The 18,709-nt window shown below is 49.6% G+C and overlaps 1 protein-coding gene across 1 annotated transcript; it reads right to left on the minus strand.

Annotated features, from left to right (window-relative positions):
- Window positions 1–77: 77 nt before the first annotated feature.
- Window positions 78–15,759, minus strand: GALR1 (galanin receptor 1). Its single transcript, XM_019987007.2, has 3 exons — window positions 13,735–15,759; window positions 9,253–9,318; window positions 78–3,647 (listed from the first exon to the last, which is right to left on the minus strand). Exons 1-3 carry the CDS (start codon window positions 14,398–14,400, stop codon window positions 3,330–3,332), a joined length of 1,050 nt encoding a protein of 349 aa, XP_019842566.1. The 5' UTR covers window positions 14,401–15,759; the 3' UTR covers window positions 78–3,329.
- Window positions 15,760–18,709: the final 2,950 nt, after the last annotated feature.

Genomic DNA, 18,709 nt, shown 5'->3' on the forward strand with positions numbered 1-18,709 from the left:
TGGAAATTGACAGATTTTAGGTAAGTTTCCAGAAGCAGCCATTTTGATCTCCTGATTCAATTTACATGACTATGTGGTTCTTATACACATTTAATAAATTATTCAGCAAGAACATGACAAAGGTATATAATACATTGCTTTCCTTGATGTAAGGCTGCTTCAAGCATAAGCACTGGGGATCGTACGGCATCTGTGGAGAGAGAAGGGATCGTCTACTGCCCAGAACCTGACCTTGGGTATCAGTTAACGTCTAGGAATTATTTCTGCACCATCTCAATGTATCTGAGACATCGAGCAAATGCAATTATCCTCAGGATCACAATTTGAAGTTGAGTCACAAGAAGCTTTTAGCCTTGCATGAGTCACGCAGTTCAGACATCTCTCCACAGATACGCCTGGGGCGATGGAGGAATTTTACTGTGGCTTATGTCAGAGTGAGGAACTCTGGATCGGAGCAAGGTAGGACGTGAGCACACAGGGCTTGGAGATGCAGAGGAGAGGGGGACGACGGTTTGATCCCCAGTGTGTGGAGTAAAATAGTTCCATTTACAGCAAAAGGATTTCCCTAAGATACTCAGAAATGGGCTCAGCCCCCACATTGCTGAGCACATACATGGTCGGAGCAGCAGAGAGACTCTGTCTCAGCAACTCCTGAGGAGACAGGACAAGACCAGCTCCTCAACCGTGTCCCCATATTCATCAGCAAGGAACCGAAATCGTGCTTTATGCATATGAAACAGCCAGTATGCCCGCTATTTAAATATTCCAGAGCCATCTCCGCACGAGAAAGCAAAAGGCCCAGAAAGATAACAGCTGCCTTGGGCCACTAGGGCAGCCAAGTCTAAGGAGAAAGCATCATTTTTCTTTGAAGTTTGCAGAAAAATGAGGTTTACCCAGCATCCGGACTTTAAAGGCGCACCGGGGGTGGGGAGGTGCAGCGGGTGTATCTCCTTTAGCCTGGCTGCTAGTACTGGGGGGAAAGAGAAGAGGGGGGTCTGGGTTACTCAGTGAAGAAGGGGTGGGGCCTCTGAATGGGTCCCCATTAATTACACATGATTACAAGGGTGCCCCAGGAAGTACTTGGTCTGCAGATACAAGTTCTTCTGGAACCCCTCACTCAGGAAACTGTATGCAGTTTTACATCTTTGCAGACCTCCGTTACCACCGAAACTCATTTGAGGAGGAGACAATGTAAACTCTAAACAAGAGGAATTGATTAGAATGACGCTGGACAGAAGAGCCCACCGGCCTGTGAAATGAAGCAATGCGCATTTATACCCGGAGCTCTGGGCTCTGCAAATCGGAGATGACAGCATCTGGAAGTGACCAAGGCATGACAAGGGTAAGTACATCATGTACAAACCCATGTCAGCACTTGCCCGAATAGGGCAGCAGTGGCTCCTGCGTTTGTTCCAAGGCTTCCTTTGTGTGCGTGGGAATCGGAAGAGAGCGGCCACAGTGCGGGGAGCCACTGCCAGCCGAGCAAGTCCAAGCAGGACGCGCCTCTTTGTGCAGCTGCGTGAATCCACACACACAGAAGACGTCCTGGCGTGTGCAACGGCAGCTTCAAGTTCCACAAAACTCGTGCGGTACCGTCATCAGAGTAAAATGTTTCTGCTGCCATGTTTGAATAAAGTGCAAACATTTTTCTGTGCAAAGGAATTACATTGTTCTTAAAAATACTCACATAGGTGTATGTACAATTTTTCCCCTGGCCATCAAACATGAAAAGTCATGATTTCCCATCCTCTGACAATTTTCTCCTCTTCTATCCAGAGAACTATTTATAAGGTGGCAAATGTAAATACTGTTAGCTGGAGGAATATAGTTAGTAAAATAAATTCACAAACTAGAGAAGCTAACATGCAAAGACTTACACTGAGTTGATCTTTTTGATCCAAAATTTGATATTTCACATGAAGTCCTCATATGACTCAGGTATGCATTACACAAAATTCTTTTTAAAAATTTTTTTCTTGCTTTTGTGTCATCCTAAAATGTATCAGTCTTGCAGTCTGAAAATTATTTACTAATATAGAATCATTTCATCTTTTCATACCATTTTCTCATTATTAAATATAAAACTGTCACAAAAACTACATTTGAAACTAAGTTATGATGATTTGAACCCCAAATTAACATTTCTAGAGGGAGCAATATTTGGGATAAATATGCATTAGACATCATTACAAATTTGATGAAAAAAGCATTTGTTTGGACATGATATGCCCAGCTATATCCAACCATTAGACTGTTTTTTCAAAGTTTATCTGAACCAGACATTTTACTACGCTTACTAACTTGCCTCACATGGCATGACCATTATCTCATGTGGCTTATAATTCATAGAAATTATTCTGAATTCATAGAAATTATTTTCTGTACATCATTTTCACTGACATTTTAAAAATTCTCCTTTTGAGTAGATTCCACTCAAGGCATAGCTAATACCTTAAAATATACATATGTGTGTGTCAATATGTAAATTCTTAATGTCCAGTTTCATTCTCAGAAACTCATTCACAGCTTCCACCATGAGGATAGTTTCAGGTGGTGGTTTTCCCTGATTTTTTTGGTCATCTCAACGAAGACTAAGTTCACAGCATAGCTTTTCACTGACATCCTGATGGCTGACAACCCAGGGTCTTGCTGCTGACTGCCTGAGATGAGCTTAAGAGACCTCATGACTGCAGACGGACACAGCACGCTGCAGAAGCCGCATGCACTGCTTACAGCTGGGAGCAGATGCAGCAAATGTGCAAATAAGCTTATTTCCATCAGATGGATATGTCTTAATACAAACGGCCCCCAAAATAAAACTCAGGATCAAGTGTCCATAATCGTATCTGAGACACATATAGTTTCAACATTACCACTGATCTTAAAATTGAAGAACTAAAGCATGTGTTTTCTAATTACATTTGTTTCCAAAATACGTAGATCACAAATATTCCTGACCACCTTGACAGGCCCTTCTTCCTTATCCTACAAAGAGTACAAATCTAGACAGTCCTATTATAGACTCTTTACAGTCTTTAAATAAAGTTTCTTGAGAAACTTTCATTTCTTAAGATGTATAAAACTATATTATTCTTTTTTTGCTTATGGAATAGAATTTAGAAATAAAATAAAATTTAGAAATGGCCTTCACTAGACCTAGGGATTTTCCAGGTAGATCAAAGTACTTTTTAAACACAAGTGGAATTCAATCAATATAATATGAATTGTTGTTAAGATAGCAAGTTACTGCCTTGCTTAACACTGCAGTGTATTTCTCTGTCTGGTCCACATGCATGCAAATACCACATTTTGAAATAATACTCTTTTTTTCACACGTGAGTACAATTGGTTGATGGTGGGGTGTCTAGTCGACTTTTATTTTCTTTAGTGTCATTAAGAGGTGACTCCTTGCGGGCGTGGCACTTGAACACTTGCTTATAAGCCTTCCTGAAGTTTTCGGAGAGAAAGGCATAAATGATGGGGTTCACGGAGGAGTTGCTGTAGGCCAGGCAGTGGGCCGTGATCCTGAAGAAGAAGGAGGCGGGGGTCAGCGGGAACACCCCAAACTCAGCCCAGAGATGGATGACGTGGTGGGGCAGCCAGGAGACTCCGAAGACCACCACCACCACCAGCACCGTCTGCGCCGTCTAGGAGAAGGGAAGGAAGCAGAGGCGCTGATTACAACAGAGGAGAAGGGAAGAAAGCAGAGATGCTGATCACAACAGACAGGAACAGCGTTCTAGCTCATGCACTGACAGAGGGAATTTCCTGTACATTTCCTCAGAATCAAGTGCGTCCTAAACCTGCTCTGGGTGTTGACCTTCATGTGGCAGTCACACCCCTAAAGGAGCTATAAGTGTGGCCCGGTGGTCCCCTGTCCACTCTGCCCCTGGAGAGAAGCAATCCCACTGGGATCCATGAATTCAGGGAGGCAGGGTGGAGGGGAAGGAGAGAGAGAAGGAAGGTGCTTATTTTCCCTCCAGCCTCACAACCACGGAGCAGGGACTCCCCGACCAGGAAACCGCTGTGGACCCACAGGTCCTTTCACAGGACAAGCTTGGACCTCCACCCTGCAGGAATGTTCTTATGTTATGCCATGACTTTGCTCTTACTTCCTGTGAGTTAGAACCTGACTGTCACAGCCCACAGTGCCCAGAACATGAGGCTTAAGATAGCAAATCTTCCAGAAGAGACGCAGGGTAGCTGACTGACTCGGAGAGGAAGTTTGTCCAAGACGCAGGCTGGAAGCCAGGGAACCCGGCAGAGACGGGAGAGGAGATGCTCGGACTTCAGGACGAGGTCGGAGCAAGGGCGGTCAGGGCGCCAGAGACGGGAGTTACACTCATGTTTACTCTGACCACGCGATGGTCAGAAGGTGCCACGGGCCATGCAAAAGCCAAGAGTTTGATGACCTTTGAAAACTGAGGCCACCTCCCTGGGCCTCAGCCTCCTGGCCTGTGACTGGGGTGACCCAACCTGATGATTCTCTGACTGGACCTGGCCCACTTAACACCTTCAAACAGTTCGGGTACAAAGCTGACCGCAGGGTTTCCAGGGCGGCAGGTTTCCAGACTGAGGCTGCCGCACGCACAACACGCAGAGCAGACCAGCACCCCGCTCCCGGATGTCAAGGATCGTCTGCTGTCCGTCCGTTTACCCGTTAGTGTATGGGATGTGTTCCTGATGATTCAGTAACCACCTAGACACAATTACACCTACAAATAGCAAGGAGCACACCCACTGTCCTTCCTAAGGCAGGAAGGCCATTTCTGTGCAGCACAAAATGCATGCTCTCTGGATATTCTGTTTCACTGCTCCTTTCAGGAGGTTTTCACTAAGTAACAAGCTGAGGGCAGAACTACACCCGACAGCTTACAGATAAGAGCCACACTGTATCTGTATCCCTGTAGGGCAACTGTCAGCAGGGTGGCTTTTCTATGGAGGGTTTGTTTCTGTGTATGTCTACCCAAGGTCATTCAAAACCTGCCTTTTATTTTTAGCAGGTCTACTGGTCTTTTCAGAACCATGAGCAAGGTTCCTTTCCTTGGTCTGCCTGTAGCTTTGAAATGTGAGTGACTTAAGATTGTACATAAATCAGGAAAGAATATCAATGGGTACTTACATAAACTTTATCTTTTATCAAATGACGCTCCCAAAAGACTTTAACAGAATGCTTGTTTAATACAATGTTTGTGCTCCCCGCTATGTGTCGACAAAGGTTCACTATTTATTTTCTGCCTATTTCATAGGCATCTCAGCCCATCCGAGCTGGTACAGGAGTGGCCTCCATACCAGCCACAGCTTCACACGATGCCAGCACATCAAGGTGTCCAGGGAGAGACACGCATGGCTCCCTCCTCTGTCTCTCTCACATCAGAGGACCAGGACCACGGAACTGGGAAGACATGGGAGGGATGCAGAAAGACATCCACCCACGGAACAGTGCCCTCACCCACCCCCAACTCAGAAAACATGCACCTGGAACACACCACCTCAAGGTCAAGATCTGGTCAAAATAACCCACTGTACTAACAAAATAATGGCTGAGCACCAAAGAATCAATGCTTTTGAACTGTGGTGCTGGAGAAGACTCTTGAGAGTCCCTGGGACTGCAAGGAGATCCAACCAGTCCATCCTAAAGGAGATCAGTCCTGGGTGTTCTGATGTTGAAGCTGAAGCTCCAGTACTTTGGCCACCTGATGCGAAGAACTGACTCATTGGAAAAGACCCTGATGCTGGGAAAGATTGAAGACGGGAGGAGGAGGAGTCAACAGAGGATGAGATGGCTGGATGGCATCACCAGCTCAATGGGCACGAGTTTGGTGAGAAACAGGGAAGCCTGGTTGCTGCAGTCCATGGGGTCGCAGAGTCGGACACGACTGAGCAACTGTACAACAACCGCAGACCTGGGTTTGCAGCAGGTCAGCGAGCCATCGTTATGCAGCACTTCATGAAAATTCAAGTATCGGGGTCTCACGGCCCACAGCGCTGCTTCCACAGGTCGTGCGGATGACGTACCCACCCAGGAACCTGCCTTCCTACATAGCTCATGAGTGCTTGAAGAATCAGTGAAGAATTCCGCAGAAGCCACAACAAAAGCAAGCGACCTCTCCCACCTCCAGGAGAAGGCTGAGGAGCTTCCTCGGTGCTGACCGCACCCGGGCTGACCCACACCGCCTCCTCGGAAAGGTTCCAAACCTGCTTCTGCTCTTCCCCTTAGAAAAGTCAGTGAGGAGACGAGGCCCTCTGTGGGGATGGGGGCTATTTTCATTTCTTACAGTATCATTTGCCTGAATCACAAATGGGTTTACACCCAATGCATCGCCTACGTTCCCGTCTGTCCATGTAGCGTGCAGGACCACAGCATCACCGTTGGATAGGGAAGAAGCCCTCGTTGAAGGTTATGTGCCAAGTCTCTGCATGAATTCTTATACCTAAGGTTGGGCCTTTTATTAGCCTGCCTTCTTTTTACTTCTTGCACTGAAAGTATCTGAAAAATAGTAATTTCTCCTCTTCCTGTGAGATGCTCTTTTTCAAGCCATCTGAGACATCTGAATTTTTTTTCCTTCAAAGAATTTTGCTCATAATCCATCTAATGGAACTTGGCAGGGAAGGAAAAAGTGACTAAATGATGAGACTGATGAGAAACATTTTGTAAATTGTACAAATGACAGCCAAAAAGCTTGTTGAGTTACTCCAAGCCAGATGGGGGAAAAGAGCAGCTGTTAAAAGAACCTCATGGTTAAGAAGGTACCACGAGGGTCTCACATATACCTCCCTATTACCAGGAACCATCCTGGGGAAGTCTACCCGACTGGGAAGTCTTCCAGAAATTGTTAAGAATCTTATTTTCCTATCTGATCAGCCTTGTGCCAGAAAACATTTCTCTAGGTCCAGCCAAGCCTAGTGTTAATCAAGGCTGGGCTCTGTACTGTGGTCAGTACTATTTTGGCAAAGAAAAGCACACTCTTCTTCTCTATTTTCCTCCAAACAGGCAGGAGAGCTGTTGAGCAAGTTTGTGTTGAACCTAACCCTCCACCCCAAGAGCGCTACCAGCCTTCAAACGAAGTGGAGCCCTTATGGATGGACACAGCACAGGGGAAGGGGCCCTATGCAGCCACTGAGGCGGGAAGCCAGAAATGGGTACAGCTGAAATGAATAAACCTCCAAGATCTTCTCACATCACTCCATGATCCATCAGAAACTGAGTGTGTACACACCCAGGAACACTCTTTTCTGCCTGGACCCAAAGCAGCATCAGCGGAGCCGACCCAACCTCGGCCTCCAGGCAGAGACGGGCTGGCTCTCCACCCTGGGCCCTCCCCTCCGTCTCCCCGTTCCCTCTTCCTACCCTACTCCCTACACATGTCTGCTAGCCTTTGCCTAGACCCAGGTACATGCACATACACAAACTATTTATTCTATGCAAACAAGGAAGTAATTAAATACATCAAAAGAAATCTGACATCTGTTCAGTGGTTATTAAGGGTCAGAGGTTGTGAGAATAGAAGAGGAAATCTTCCCTCCTCCAAATGTTGAGAACTTCTCCCGTGGGAAGAATTGCATTTACATATACGTTCCCTGGTGGCTCAGCCAGTAAAGAATCTGCCTGCAATGCAGGAGACCCTGATTCAATTCCTGGGTCAGGAAGATCCCCCGGAAAGGGAAAGGCTACCCATTCCAGTATTCTTGGGCTTCCCTGGTGGCTCAGATGGTAAAGAATTTGCCTGCAGTGCAGGAGACCTGGGTTTGATCCCTGTGATGGGAAGATCCCCTGGAGGAGGGCATGGATACCCACTCCAGTTTTCTGGCCTAAAGAATCCCCATGGACAGAGGAGCCTGGTGAACTATGGTCCATGGTTGCAAAGAGTCAGACACAACTGAGCGCCTAAGCACATATAATATATTCCCTCACATGTGAGTGTCTTGTGCTTCCCTAGTGACTCAGACTGTAAAGAAGCAGCCTGCAAAGTGGGAGACCCAGGTTTGATCCCTGGGTCAGGAAGATGCCCTGGAGAAGGGCAGAGCAACCACTGCAGTATTCTTGTCTGGAGAATCCCATGGACAGAGGAGCCTGGCGGGCAACAGTCCACAAAGTCACAAAGAGTCGGAATGACTGAGCAACTAACACAACAACAATACACATGCCTCATACACACACACACACACACACACACACACACATGTACACATATACATATAAAACCAAACAATGTAAATGTTAAAATGCTCACTAATCTTTCAGTTCAGTTCAGTTGCTTAGTCGTGTCCAACTCTTTGTGACTCTAGGGACTGCAGCCCACCAGGCTCCTCTCTCCGTGGGATTTTCCAGGCAAGAATACTGGAGTGGGTTGTCATTTCCTTCTCCAGGATATGATCTGAGTAAGAGGTAAATTAATCCCAATTTGTAAAATAGCTTTCCCTCAAACTGGGTTTGAAACATAATAAATTGCAGGGTGTTAGATGCTGTCAAACTCTTCAGGGGAAGCTTGTGGGAATCGGGATTCAGGGGAGAATGAGAAAGACAATTAAAGATGGGCTGGACCCCCCTGAGGCCGCTCCCATCTTCAGTTCTGCCCCCAGGGGGCCAAACCAGCACCCGACTGGGAGGAAGAGAGCAGAGCACAGCAACTGCTGCGAGGCTTCAGGGAGGGATACAACAGTACTCGCTCGAAAGATAATTAAGACGGGCCTCCTGGCTCCACATCAGAGACGGTAAATACACAATAAAAGAAGTGTGTCTGCTAAGTCTCTTCAATCGTGTCTCTGCGACCCCATGGACTGTAGTCCGCCAGGCTCCTCTGTCCATGGGGTTCTCCAGGCAAGAGGACCGGAGCGGTTGCTGTGCCCTCCTCGAGGGAATCCTCCCAAACCAGGAATGGAACTCGGGACTCCTGCACTTGCAGGTGGGTTCTTTACCACGAGCACCACCTGCTCAAGCAAACTGTGGGTCCAGCCACCTGACACCCTGTCCCAGTCACCCACAGCACACCTTCTCCAGAGGCTCAGAATCCAGAAGACACACCTTTCGGCCCCTCCCCAGACCTCCGCCCACGTTCTCAGGCAGCTCAGTCACCTGCCCACCCTCAGCAGCTGACTCTCCATGTCTCCTCTCTGCCCAGGGCTAAGATGTTCATTTCAAATCGCCGAACCCAGGAACCATAATTTCACAGGAGGATGCAGGAGAGCTAAGAGTATACATTAAACCAAGCTCCGGAAACGGCACAGAAAATGTAAACCCATGAGTTTTACCTTTTTCTTTGATGCCTCTGACTTCTTTGACACGTTCTTCAACTTTTTATGCAAATGGTTAAGGACCTGAAAAACACAGACAGATAAAATCGGTTTGCCTCAGACCGCACAATTCATTGTCCACTTTGCAGTGACATTTCCTGATGTTCTGCAAAGGGAAGACCATGGTTTACAAAATCACGCAAGCTGCAATTCACATGAGCTGGTGGAGTAATGACGACTGTGGATTGCCATGAACATCTGGTCTTCTAATCACCTGTGTCTGGAGCACCTGTTGGCAGAGCTCTGGTGCGGGTAGCTCCAAGGTTTCTTCCAGAAAGACCCACTCCGCTGCCCATACCTGCATCCCCGCTGGCCTCCCTGCCACCTGGTTTCCCCTAAGAGTCTACATTTCCACAATTCCAGGTCCCTGCTACATGTTAAATCCTAGATGCGTGGGAAAACTACAGACTGCCTTCCAACACGCTGATAGCTGACAGGCCACCTTTCTGCAAGGTTCTACAACTAATGGCCCATCAGGGAGGCTTCCAAGGAGACACTTGTTTCCTTCCTTAGAGAAATTAGTTTTGTCTTCTCTCGCCAGAGTCATACTCAGGAGAAATGATGTGAGACACTGTGGTTCCACACAAGAATTTGCACCATAAGCCATACAACAGGGTCGGGATGGTGGTACACACTCCAGGCAGGTCTTGAGTTCATTCTTATGAGTGAAAAACCTAAGGACAATCAGCTCAGGGTGACTAAGGGCTTGAGACTGCCGGTCAATTGCTCAGTTGAGTCCCTCCAAACACTGGAAACAGTGTTCCAGCCACCTCCCTGTCCCCCTGGAGCACCACAGCATGGAAATAATTTAATCAAATTGAACATATTACGAAAGCTGCTCTGTCTGGGCAGATGCAACCCTCCGGAGTCACTGGGCACTCCCTGATCGAGAAGCCATGGGATTTATCCACCACTTCACAATTCCCTGGGCTTCCCTGGCGGCTCAGATGGTAAAGAATCTGCCTGCAGTGGGTTCGATGCCTGGGTAGGGAAGATCCCCTGGAGAAGGCCATGGCACCCCACTTCAGTATTCTTGCCTGGAGAATCCCATGGACAGAGGAGCCTAGTGGGCTACAGTCCCTGGAGTCACAGAGGCGGACATGACTGAGCGACTAACACTTTCACTTCACTTTCACGATTCCCTACCCCCGAAAAGCAGCTGTCATGGGGTGTGAATTTCTGACTCCAAACTCCCAGCCCTACCGAAATACTGCTCACTTCCCACAGGGGCTCAGCATCCTCCACAAGACAAGCCTCTCACTTACTATGGGGACATCTGGGGTCACTCTCAGTACAGCAACAATGGGCCCATCTACTGTCCTGCCATCAGCAACTGGGGTATTAAAAATCAAATGGAAGAGAACGACAGAAGGGAGGCTTGTGCAGGAACAAACGAAGAGGACTTTCAAGAGGGAGGAACGGGCTGGACAGGGCCCCTCCCGGCGAGGACCAACCGGGCCAGGTTCCTTGGGGACAGCCTCCCCACCGCCAGAGGAGGACTCCAGTCACTGAAAGAAAGGGAGAGATGGCAGGCAGCGTCAGCGAGGGCTGCCTGGAGAGGGCCCCACGTGGAAAACTGAGATGTTACCTGCTATGTTACCGGGCCGGGGCCACTCAGTCCTTCCACAGACTCGGGGGTCACATCTCATAACTACGAAACGCCTAAGGAACGTAGTGGAGCGGTCCACGGAGGAAAAGCCCAAGCATGTTTCTCCTGGCTCTGTTCCACTCCATGAGTGCACACTACGGACCCACACTGACACGTGTGACGGACCCCACGAAGGTCTCGCCATCAAAGGAGGAAGGGGTATGACTGCGTTTCTCGGGAAGCTGATGACGTGGTGAGCGGGCACTTCCCCGTCACTCGTGCTTTCAGAAGTGTGTGCAGGAGGCCCACACCCGTCCTGGCACAGGTGCGGGAACCGGGCAGGTCACGAGTTCATCTGGTGTCAGGCCAAGGAGGGCCCAGGAGAAGCACCCCCCCGAGGGCAGAGTGAGCCAGCCCCACAGCAGCAGTGGGCGCCCCAGACTCACCCTCCAGCCCCGCACTCTGGGTCTCCGGGGAGGGCAGGTGCAAAGGACCTTCCACTAAACTCCTGTCAGTACAGAAGGCAGCTCTGGAATGCAATTCCTTTGTTAACTTCAAAAAAAACAAAACAAGAAAAACACTGTGATTTTATATGTCTTTTGATCTGGGCCTTGGGGTAACAACCAATCTTGAATGTAACATTTAAGTAGTGAAACCCTTCCATGCAAAGCAGTGACTGATCAAAGGAAAGCAACTGAAGTCTTTAATCTTTACCTTTTTTCAAGCCCTAGAATGAATATGCAAATATTACTTTGAATTTCAAAGAAATTTCCAGTTATGCTTAAAGGCAAACCATTTCCATATTTTAAAAAAAAATCCCAATGATCATGTATTTACTGAATTTTTTAATTTAGAAACTTCACCTTAGGTGTGACTTTTATAAATTCTCAAATGACAGAAATGTAGGCTGGTTTCTTCCTAGAAGTTTATCTTGTTGTTTCCATTAAAAAGACCTGAATTTCCAAAAGACCAAAGACTTTTGGGAAACAAAGGAAGAATATGCTTCAAGCATAACCCATGTAATGATGAATGAAAAGCCAAACACTTTAAGAATCTCTCTAGTCTCAAGGCCCATGCCCCACAGGCCCACATCCCCCAGGGGGCTAGGAAGCCCTGCATGGAAATCCTTCCTGAATGCTTTACCAGCTTCACAATCTCAATCAGCTGCTTCACTCCTCCAAAACCCTCTATCCTTATCAATAAAATATGCACAGTGGCTCCAACCCACTGGGTCGCCTGCAGATCAAGTGACATAGTGCACACTGGAGACCTCTGCCCTGTGCAGACCAAGCTTTGATTTGCTTTTGCTAGAAGCAAAGGGAATAAACCAGCCATTTATCAAAGAGCTAAGCTACAGTGATTCCCAATTTCCTGCCTTTACTGCATCTCTTTATGCACAACCCTTTGGTGCAGGACATTCTTTCAGATCATATCCAAAAACATTACCATTCAAAATAGACACTGCTCTAGATAGATGACCTGGGGGAAGGGCAAACAAAACCAGGTGGCTCATAGTCCACATTTCTGCTGGGGGGTGGGGGGGAACTATGAGTGGAACATAAGAACTGATTGCTGTTCTACTTCACCTGATTATTCACAGACCTAGAATCACAGGCTTATCAGAAAGAAACTGAGAAACAGAGAGAGAGAGAGAAGATAAAATGCAGCAGAGCTCAGAATTCGGTCACGGAAGTATTTCTCTAGTGGCGATGGTATTGGGGAGGGTGTGTCAGGGAGAGGGGATCTCACCCAATGCACTGCATCTCCTGATTACTAAGCAGATATGGTGGCTCAGACAGCAAATAATATGCCTACAATGTGGGAGACCCATGTTTGATCCCTAGGTGGGGAAGATCCCCTGGAAGGGGGAATGGCTACCCACACCAGTATTCATGCCTGGAGAATTCCATGGACGGAGGAGCTTGACCAGCTACAGTCCATGGGGTCGCAAAGAGTCAGATATGACTGAGTGACTAACACACACAAACAAGTTGTGTAAAAGATTTAAGACTTTTAGATCAGTACAAAATCTTCAAAACCATGTGTTATTAATGAAAGAGAACGTGATTGTGCTGAGCTGGGGGGAAGGGCACTGCAGAGAGAAAGGAGATGCGGGGTAGGGGGACCAGACGCTTGTCAGCTGTGTGTCTCCCAGCGGAGGCTTTAGACCTGCCACCTGAACTACTTAATATTCTTCACCTCCTCCTAAAAGGGCTGAAATGAGGAAACGGCAGCAGCAAACCCATCCATCCAACGTTCTGTGGAGAATCCGCGAGGAAATACTTCTGACCATTTGGATTTATGACGCCTAATTTGTGTTATGAAATAAAATTCAAAGCTCTGTGGCCAGGAGCAGCGGTTTCACAAAGCCGGTCCTGGCCGGCGCCCCAGCCCCGTGCACCCCGCGGGCAGGGAAATCCCCCTATCCGACCCCAGTTGAGGGCTGCGGAGGGGCGCGCGCGGGCCCTCCATCCAGCAAAGGGGCCCGCTCGGCAGGACCTGGCACTCGCATAACGCTGCGGCCACGCAAGCAATCAGGCAGGCTGAGCGGGCTACAAGGCTAAAACCTCCTGAGAAGTGGGCGTTGAACTCCGCCTCCTCTGGGGACAACCTCAGGGCCCAGGGCTTGCGGGGGCCAGGACGGACGCCCGGATCTGCAAACTTTCCCGGTGTCGCCCAAACTCCAAGCAACTTGCGCACAGCATCAAACCCGTGAGCCCAAGCCGCGGCCGGAGGAGGCGATGGCTCGGGCAGAAAACTCGCGGGGGACGAGGGAAAGGGGGCGGGGCCCCGGAGGGGTGCGGGGACAGAGGAGCCGCCCCGGGCCCGCGGACCCGCCCGGCGCCCCGCACCTTGGCGTAGCAGAAGCAGATGAGCAGGAGCGGCAGCAGGTAGCCGAAGACAAAGGTGCACACCACGTAGGCCTTCTTGTGGCGCTGGTTGGGCCACTGCTCCCAGCAGAAGGTCTGGTTGCTGACATCCCGGTGGAAGAGGCGCTGGTGGTAGGCCACCGGCGAGGCCATGGCGATGGACAGAGCCCAGATGAAGCCCACGCCCAGCAGCGCGTTGCGGGACACCCGCAGGGCGGAGGAGCGGCGCGAGTGCACGATGGCCACGTAGCGGTCCACCGACATCGCGGCCAGCGTGAAGATGCTGACCAGCATGGACACGGTGAAGAAGTAGTGGATGAACTTGCAGATGAAGGCGCCCAGCACCCAGGTGGGCAGCGCGTACACCGTGGCCTGGAAGGGGATGCAGAAGAGCAGGTAGGCCAGGTCGGCGATGCTCAGGTTGAGGATGAACAGGTTGGTGGTGCTGCGCGGCTTGCCCGGCTTGCTGCGCGCCAGCACGGTGATCACCAGGCTGTTGCCCAGCACGCCGAGCGCGAAGATCAGGCCGAACACCACCAGCGTGACGAAGTTCTCCACGCCGATGCCGAAGAGCGGCCTGGGGTCCGGGGTCGGGGGCTCAAGCCCGCTCGCGTTCCCCTCGCTGAAGTTCCCAACCTCCAGCTCCATGGCGCGCAGGGGGAGCCTAGGTTGCGCTGGCGAAGGGCGCCTGCCGGGGAAGGAGGGGCTACGGGTGACCCAGCTCAGGGCACTCAGAACCCAGGCGCCCGGGCCGAGTGGCACCGTCTTTTCGGACGGGGCCACCTGGAAGAGAACGCAGACGGGAGCCGGAGCTGGACCTTCCCGCACTCACAAGGCTGTCCCAAGAGCTCCGGGCGTCCGCTTATCGGCCACCGAGCCGGGGACGAGGGACCGGCCGGCGCAGCCCTGCGGGAAGAGAGAGCTCTCTCTGCTCCTTACCAGCTCCGCGCCCCTGCAGGTCGTTTTCCTCGTCCCGAGAGGCTGCGGGCGGCACCTGTTGCTCCGCGCGCCTTCCTTCTCGCGGAGCTCCGGGGACACTGCCGGGCGCGCAGCAGAGCAGCGCGCGGTTCGTGGAGAGGGCTCGCCGCGCCCCCCAACTGGCCGGCTCCGCTTTCCCCTCGTAGTTTTTGGTCAACCGGACGAGCGCTCTGTCTGCGCCTTCGCCGTCGTCCGCAGGGTGCCGCTGAGATGTAGCGAGGACTCAGCCGGGCTGAAATCCGCGCTGCCCGGGGGTCCCCCCGCCCCCCGGAAGTCGAGGCTCGCGCAGGGACTGGACGAATCCTAATGGGGTGGGTCGCCGCCCACCGCCTCTCCGAGAACAGTCGCGCGCTCTTCTCTGCGCACTGCGGACCTGTCTGCGTCCAGCGACCGCAGCAGCCGCCAGGGTGCAGCCCCCGCCGCGACCCCGGCGAGCAAGGCTGTGCGCGATCAGGGCGTGCTGGGCGGGGAGACGGGCGGTGCGCAGGCCTCCTCCTCTATCTAAACCGTTCATCCCTTCGCTCCAGGGCTGGCGGTCGCGGAGCTCGCTCCCCGCCCCAGGAATGAAGCCCAGAAACCAGTGATTGGCCCTGCGGCTACCTGGGGCTTTGTAAAATCCCTGACCCCACCTCCACCCTGCCGGCTGCTAGGGAGGGAACTAGGGTGGCCTGTTTGAGTTTTCTTGATAAACGTGGGTAAGATGAAAGGGGAAGATGCCCTGTTTACATCGTCCAACTTTATATCAGTTTTGCCTTATGTTACTCATCCGAGTGACATACACAGAAGGCGCGAAATATTTGTAAAATGAAAAGAACAGATTTCACTTCACTGCTGTGGATCCGCCGACAACAAAAGAGGTGTTTACGTCTCGAAGTGTCAGTAAGCGTTACATGCTTGCCGGTTCGCAGTTAAGGCGCTGAAATTGATCCCTTCAATTCGCAGTGTTTACACGATCTGTCTATATTCCCTTTCAAGTATCCCCATACCTCCCACCATTCTCCAGATGACGCCCGAGTGTCCACTAGGCGCTGGACGCCGTGGCTGAGGGGGCGGGGAATGCGGTGGGGAACAGGGTACAGTGTCCCCCGGGGCAGGTCTGTGAGGGAAGTGCGCACCTTGAGGCAGGTCTGCCCTGGCACCAGAAGTTTAGGGAGTAAGTAGGATTTGATTTCTCTTTGACTCTACGTGGATAGTTGTATTCTGCTTCATTTCCAGAAAGATTCTGATGCAGTTCATCGAACACCTGCTGTATACCAGGCATCTTACCTGCATCCTTTGCTTCCTTTAATGCTGGCAGTTCCCTTCTTGTTGTGTCCACACCCATTTCCCAGAGGACGAGATTAAGTAGCTTACCAAGTATCTTGGTAAAGCAAGAACACCCTTGCCTTCCCTAAGAGGATGGCTGGGCCTTGTTCAGTTGTCTTATCCATGACCCTCAGGGCCAGGGGGCCCTCTGACCTGCACTGTCACGGTGACGGTGTCCTGTGCTGCCGGGAAGTTGTTTGTAATTAGATTTGGGGGAGGGTTTTCTTATTATTACGAACTATTTTCAACATGGAACAGATATTATAAAACTGTATGCAGTACTAATGTGCCCATCAAGCAGCTTGGAATCATAAAAGAAATTATCAATAAAATTGAAAGCACATTTGTATTCTTCCCCAATCACAACCTTCGCCCTCACCCCAACTCTCCAGATAACCTAAGTGTATCATCTGTTGATCATTTATTTATACATTTATGGCATATACATATGTTCCCAAATACTATTCTGTGGAGTTTTGCTCTTATTTTAATATTATATGGCTGGGGTTATATTTCCCTTAATGTGTACTTTGTTATTACTGTAAATATACCAACATTGTTGCTTTTCATTGGCCTGCTCAACCTTTTTCAATCTCCCTATACCCTGTGATTCCCTGATATCTCTTGGAAACAGCACATAACTGAGTTACTCTAAAATCCAACTTAATAATCTCAAGTTTTTTTTACCTGGTGAATTTAATCTGTTCACATTTATTGTTATAATAATTTTTATAACTCTAAGTTTTAACATTTTATTTTATACTACCTATTTTTTTTCTATTTCCGTGCTTCTTTTCCTCCTCTTTTTTGTCATACTTAGGATTGCATTTGAAGGTGGCTTTTCCCCTTTAATTGGAAGAAGAAAGAATGTGGTCTGTTTTTATTCTTTTACTCGTTACCCTTCAATGACTGCTACTTGCCCAAAACTATTTTAGGTTCTGAAAACAGAAAGGAAAAAAAAAACAAATCCAGGTTCCTTATTTCATGGATCTTATCTTTTATTATGCATAAAAGAGATGGATGCAACTCCCTTCCCTAAAATGTACCTTTTACATTCTTCTTTCCAAAGACCACACTGCGTGCTGGTGGCGGAGAGTAAGTTTAAGGAGGAGAAACCTGACAGCCACGGCCTCAGGCAGGTGACCAAGCAGACGCTGGGGGAATCTGGTAAAACCCAGAGTCAGGACAGAGGTGGTGGGCTCGGATCCATCAGTGTGGCTCTGTCATCACCCTGCGTGCACCCAGCATCGAGACGACAGAAGGCACGGGCCCCAGAGGGAACGCGGTGCAGGAAGCCTGCAGACGGCAAATGCATGACCAGAACCTTCTCTCACACAGTGTTTATTTGTTAAACAGGAAAGAAGTATGACCCAGGAGGCCAATCTGACTCAACAGGTAAATAATTCAAGTGCAACACAGGAGATGCAGGAGACGCAGGATCAATCCCTGGGTCAGGAAGATCCCCTGGAGGAGGAGATGGCAACCTGCTCCAGTGTTCTTGCCTGGAGAATCCCATGGACAGAGGAGCCTGGAGTCCATACGGTCGCAAAACACGACTAAACACTCAGCCCAGCATCCCTGCATCATCTGCATACTCATTGTTCCTAGATCTCAGTGCTCCGAGGAGCTGGTGCCTCCCCATCTGGGCTGGGCTCACCAGGACAGATGGTTAACAACGTGGGTGATGTCAAGGAACACATAGCCCCACGAGGAAAAAAGACAAAAACATGTTACTTACAGGATGATAAGTCTTATGACAGAGACAGGTGTTCCAGGGAGTCCTGACAAAGGAGAGAGAGAGCTATACGTTTGTCCTTTGGATGCTCTGAGCTGTTTTTACTTTTCCCACGTTCTTCATTTCAAACCCAGACTTTCAAATATTCAGAAGAGAAGTAAACATATACTTTCTAGTCTAAAAGAATGAAGGACATTTTCCAAGTCTTTACAGAAAAAGTGTCACTGTTTCATCTCATAGGACTCAATAAATTGAAAACTACAGGTAGAAATTCCTCTTTTACGAGAAAATCACTCAAAATGATCCAAATGAAGTCATTTAAAATGTCGTCAAACCAGAACTCCAGGTTCAGCACGGGATAGGGGACCTGCTTATGGATGAGGTGTGCTTGGGGGCTGCCGTGAGTCCCTAACCCAGTCCACAAGCCACTCCCAGCTCAGGACACAAACCATGAAACTCTGGGTGCAAACGACTCAGTGAAGCAGACCAAGTCCCTCCATGCTGTCCGCCACACTTCCAAGAGCACCCACGTCCCGTGAGCGCAGTCAGCACACACCTCCTCCCAAGCTGGCCTGATGCTTGGTCCCAGTAATTCCTGCCTCCTCCTCCAGCAAGTCCTTCACCTGGTCCTGGAGTGGTCCACCTCTGCTCGGCTCCATTTCCTCAGTCTGCAACCATGCCACAGCAAACATGCCACGACCTGGAAGAAACTCTAACTCTGCCTTCCCTCAAGCTCCTCCCTCCTCCCTGCTCCACTGTCTGACTTCTCAGAGAGCCCTGAGCTACAGATTCAGCTTTATTCAAACAGTACCCATTGGAATGTGTTCTGACCCTCCAAGGAAACTGAGGCCTGGGTCCCTGAAGACCCTGAGGAGAAGAGCTGCCCCACTGCCTTGAACAAAGCCCCAGAATACTGAGTCTCAAAGAGATCTCTACTTG

The sequence above is a fragment of the Bos indicus genome, chromosome 24 (genome assembly GCF_029378745.1).
Source record: "Bos indicus isolate NIAB-ARS_2022 breed Sahiwal x Tharparkar chromosome 24, NIAB-ARS_B.indTharparkar_mat_pri_1.0, whole genome shotgun sequence".
In the NCBI taxonomy this organism is placed as follows: Eukaryota; Metazoa; Chordata; class Mammalia; order Artiodactyla; family Bovidae; genus Bos; species Bos indicus.

Bases quoted from the DNA above. Each gene is read 5' to 3' on its own strand.
- GALR1 (XM_019987007.2), bottom strand. From the start codon at position 14,400: ATGGAGCTGGAGGTTGGGAACTTCAGCGAGGGGAACGCGAGCGGGCTT. The intron at 9,319-13,734 runs GTGCGGGGCGCC...TGTGTTTTTCAG, and splicing joins TCTGCTTCTGCTACGCCAAG to GTCCTTAACCATTTGCATAA. The intron at 3,648-9,252 runs GTAAAACTCATG...CCCTTCTCCTAG, and splicing joins CAGAGGCATCAAAGAAAAAG to ACGGCGCAGACGGTGCTGGT.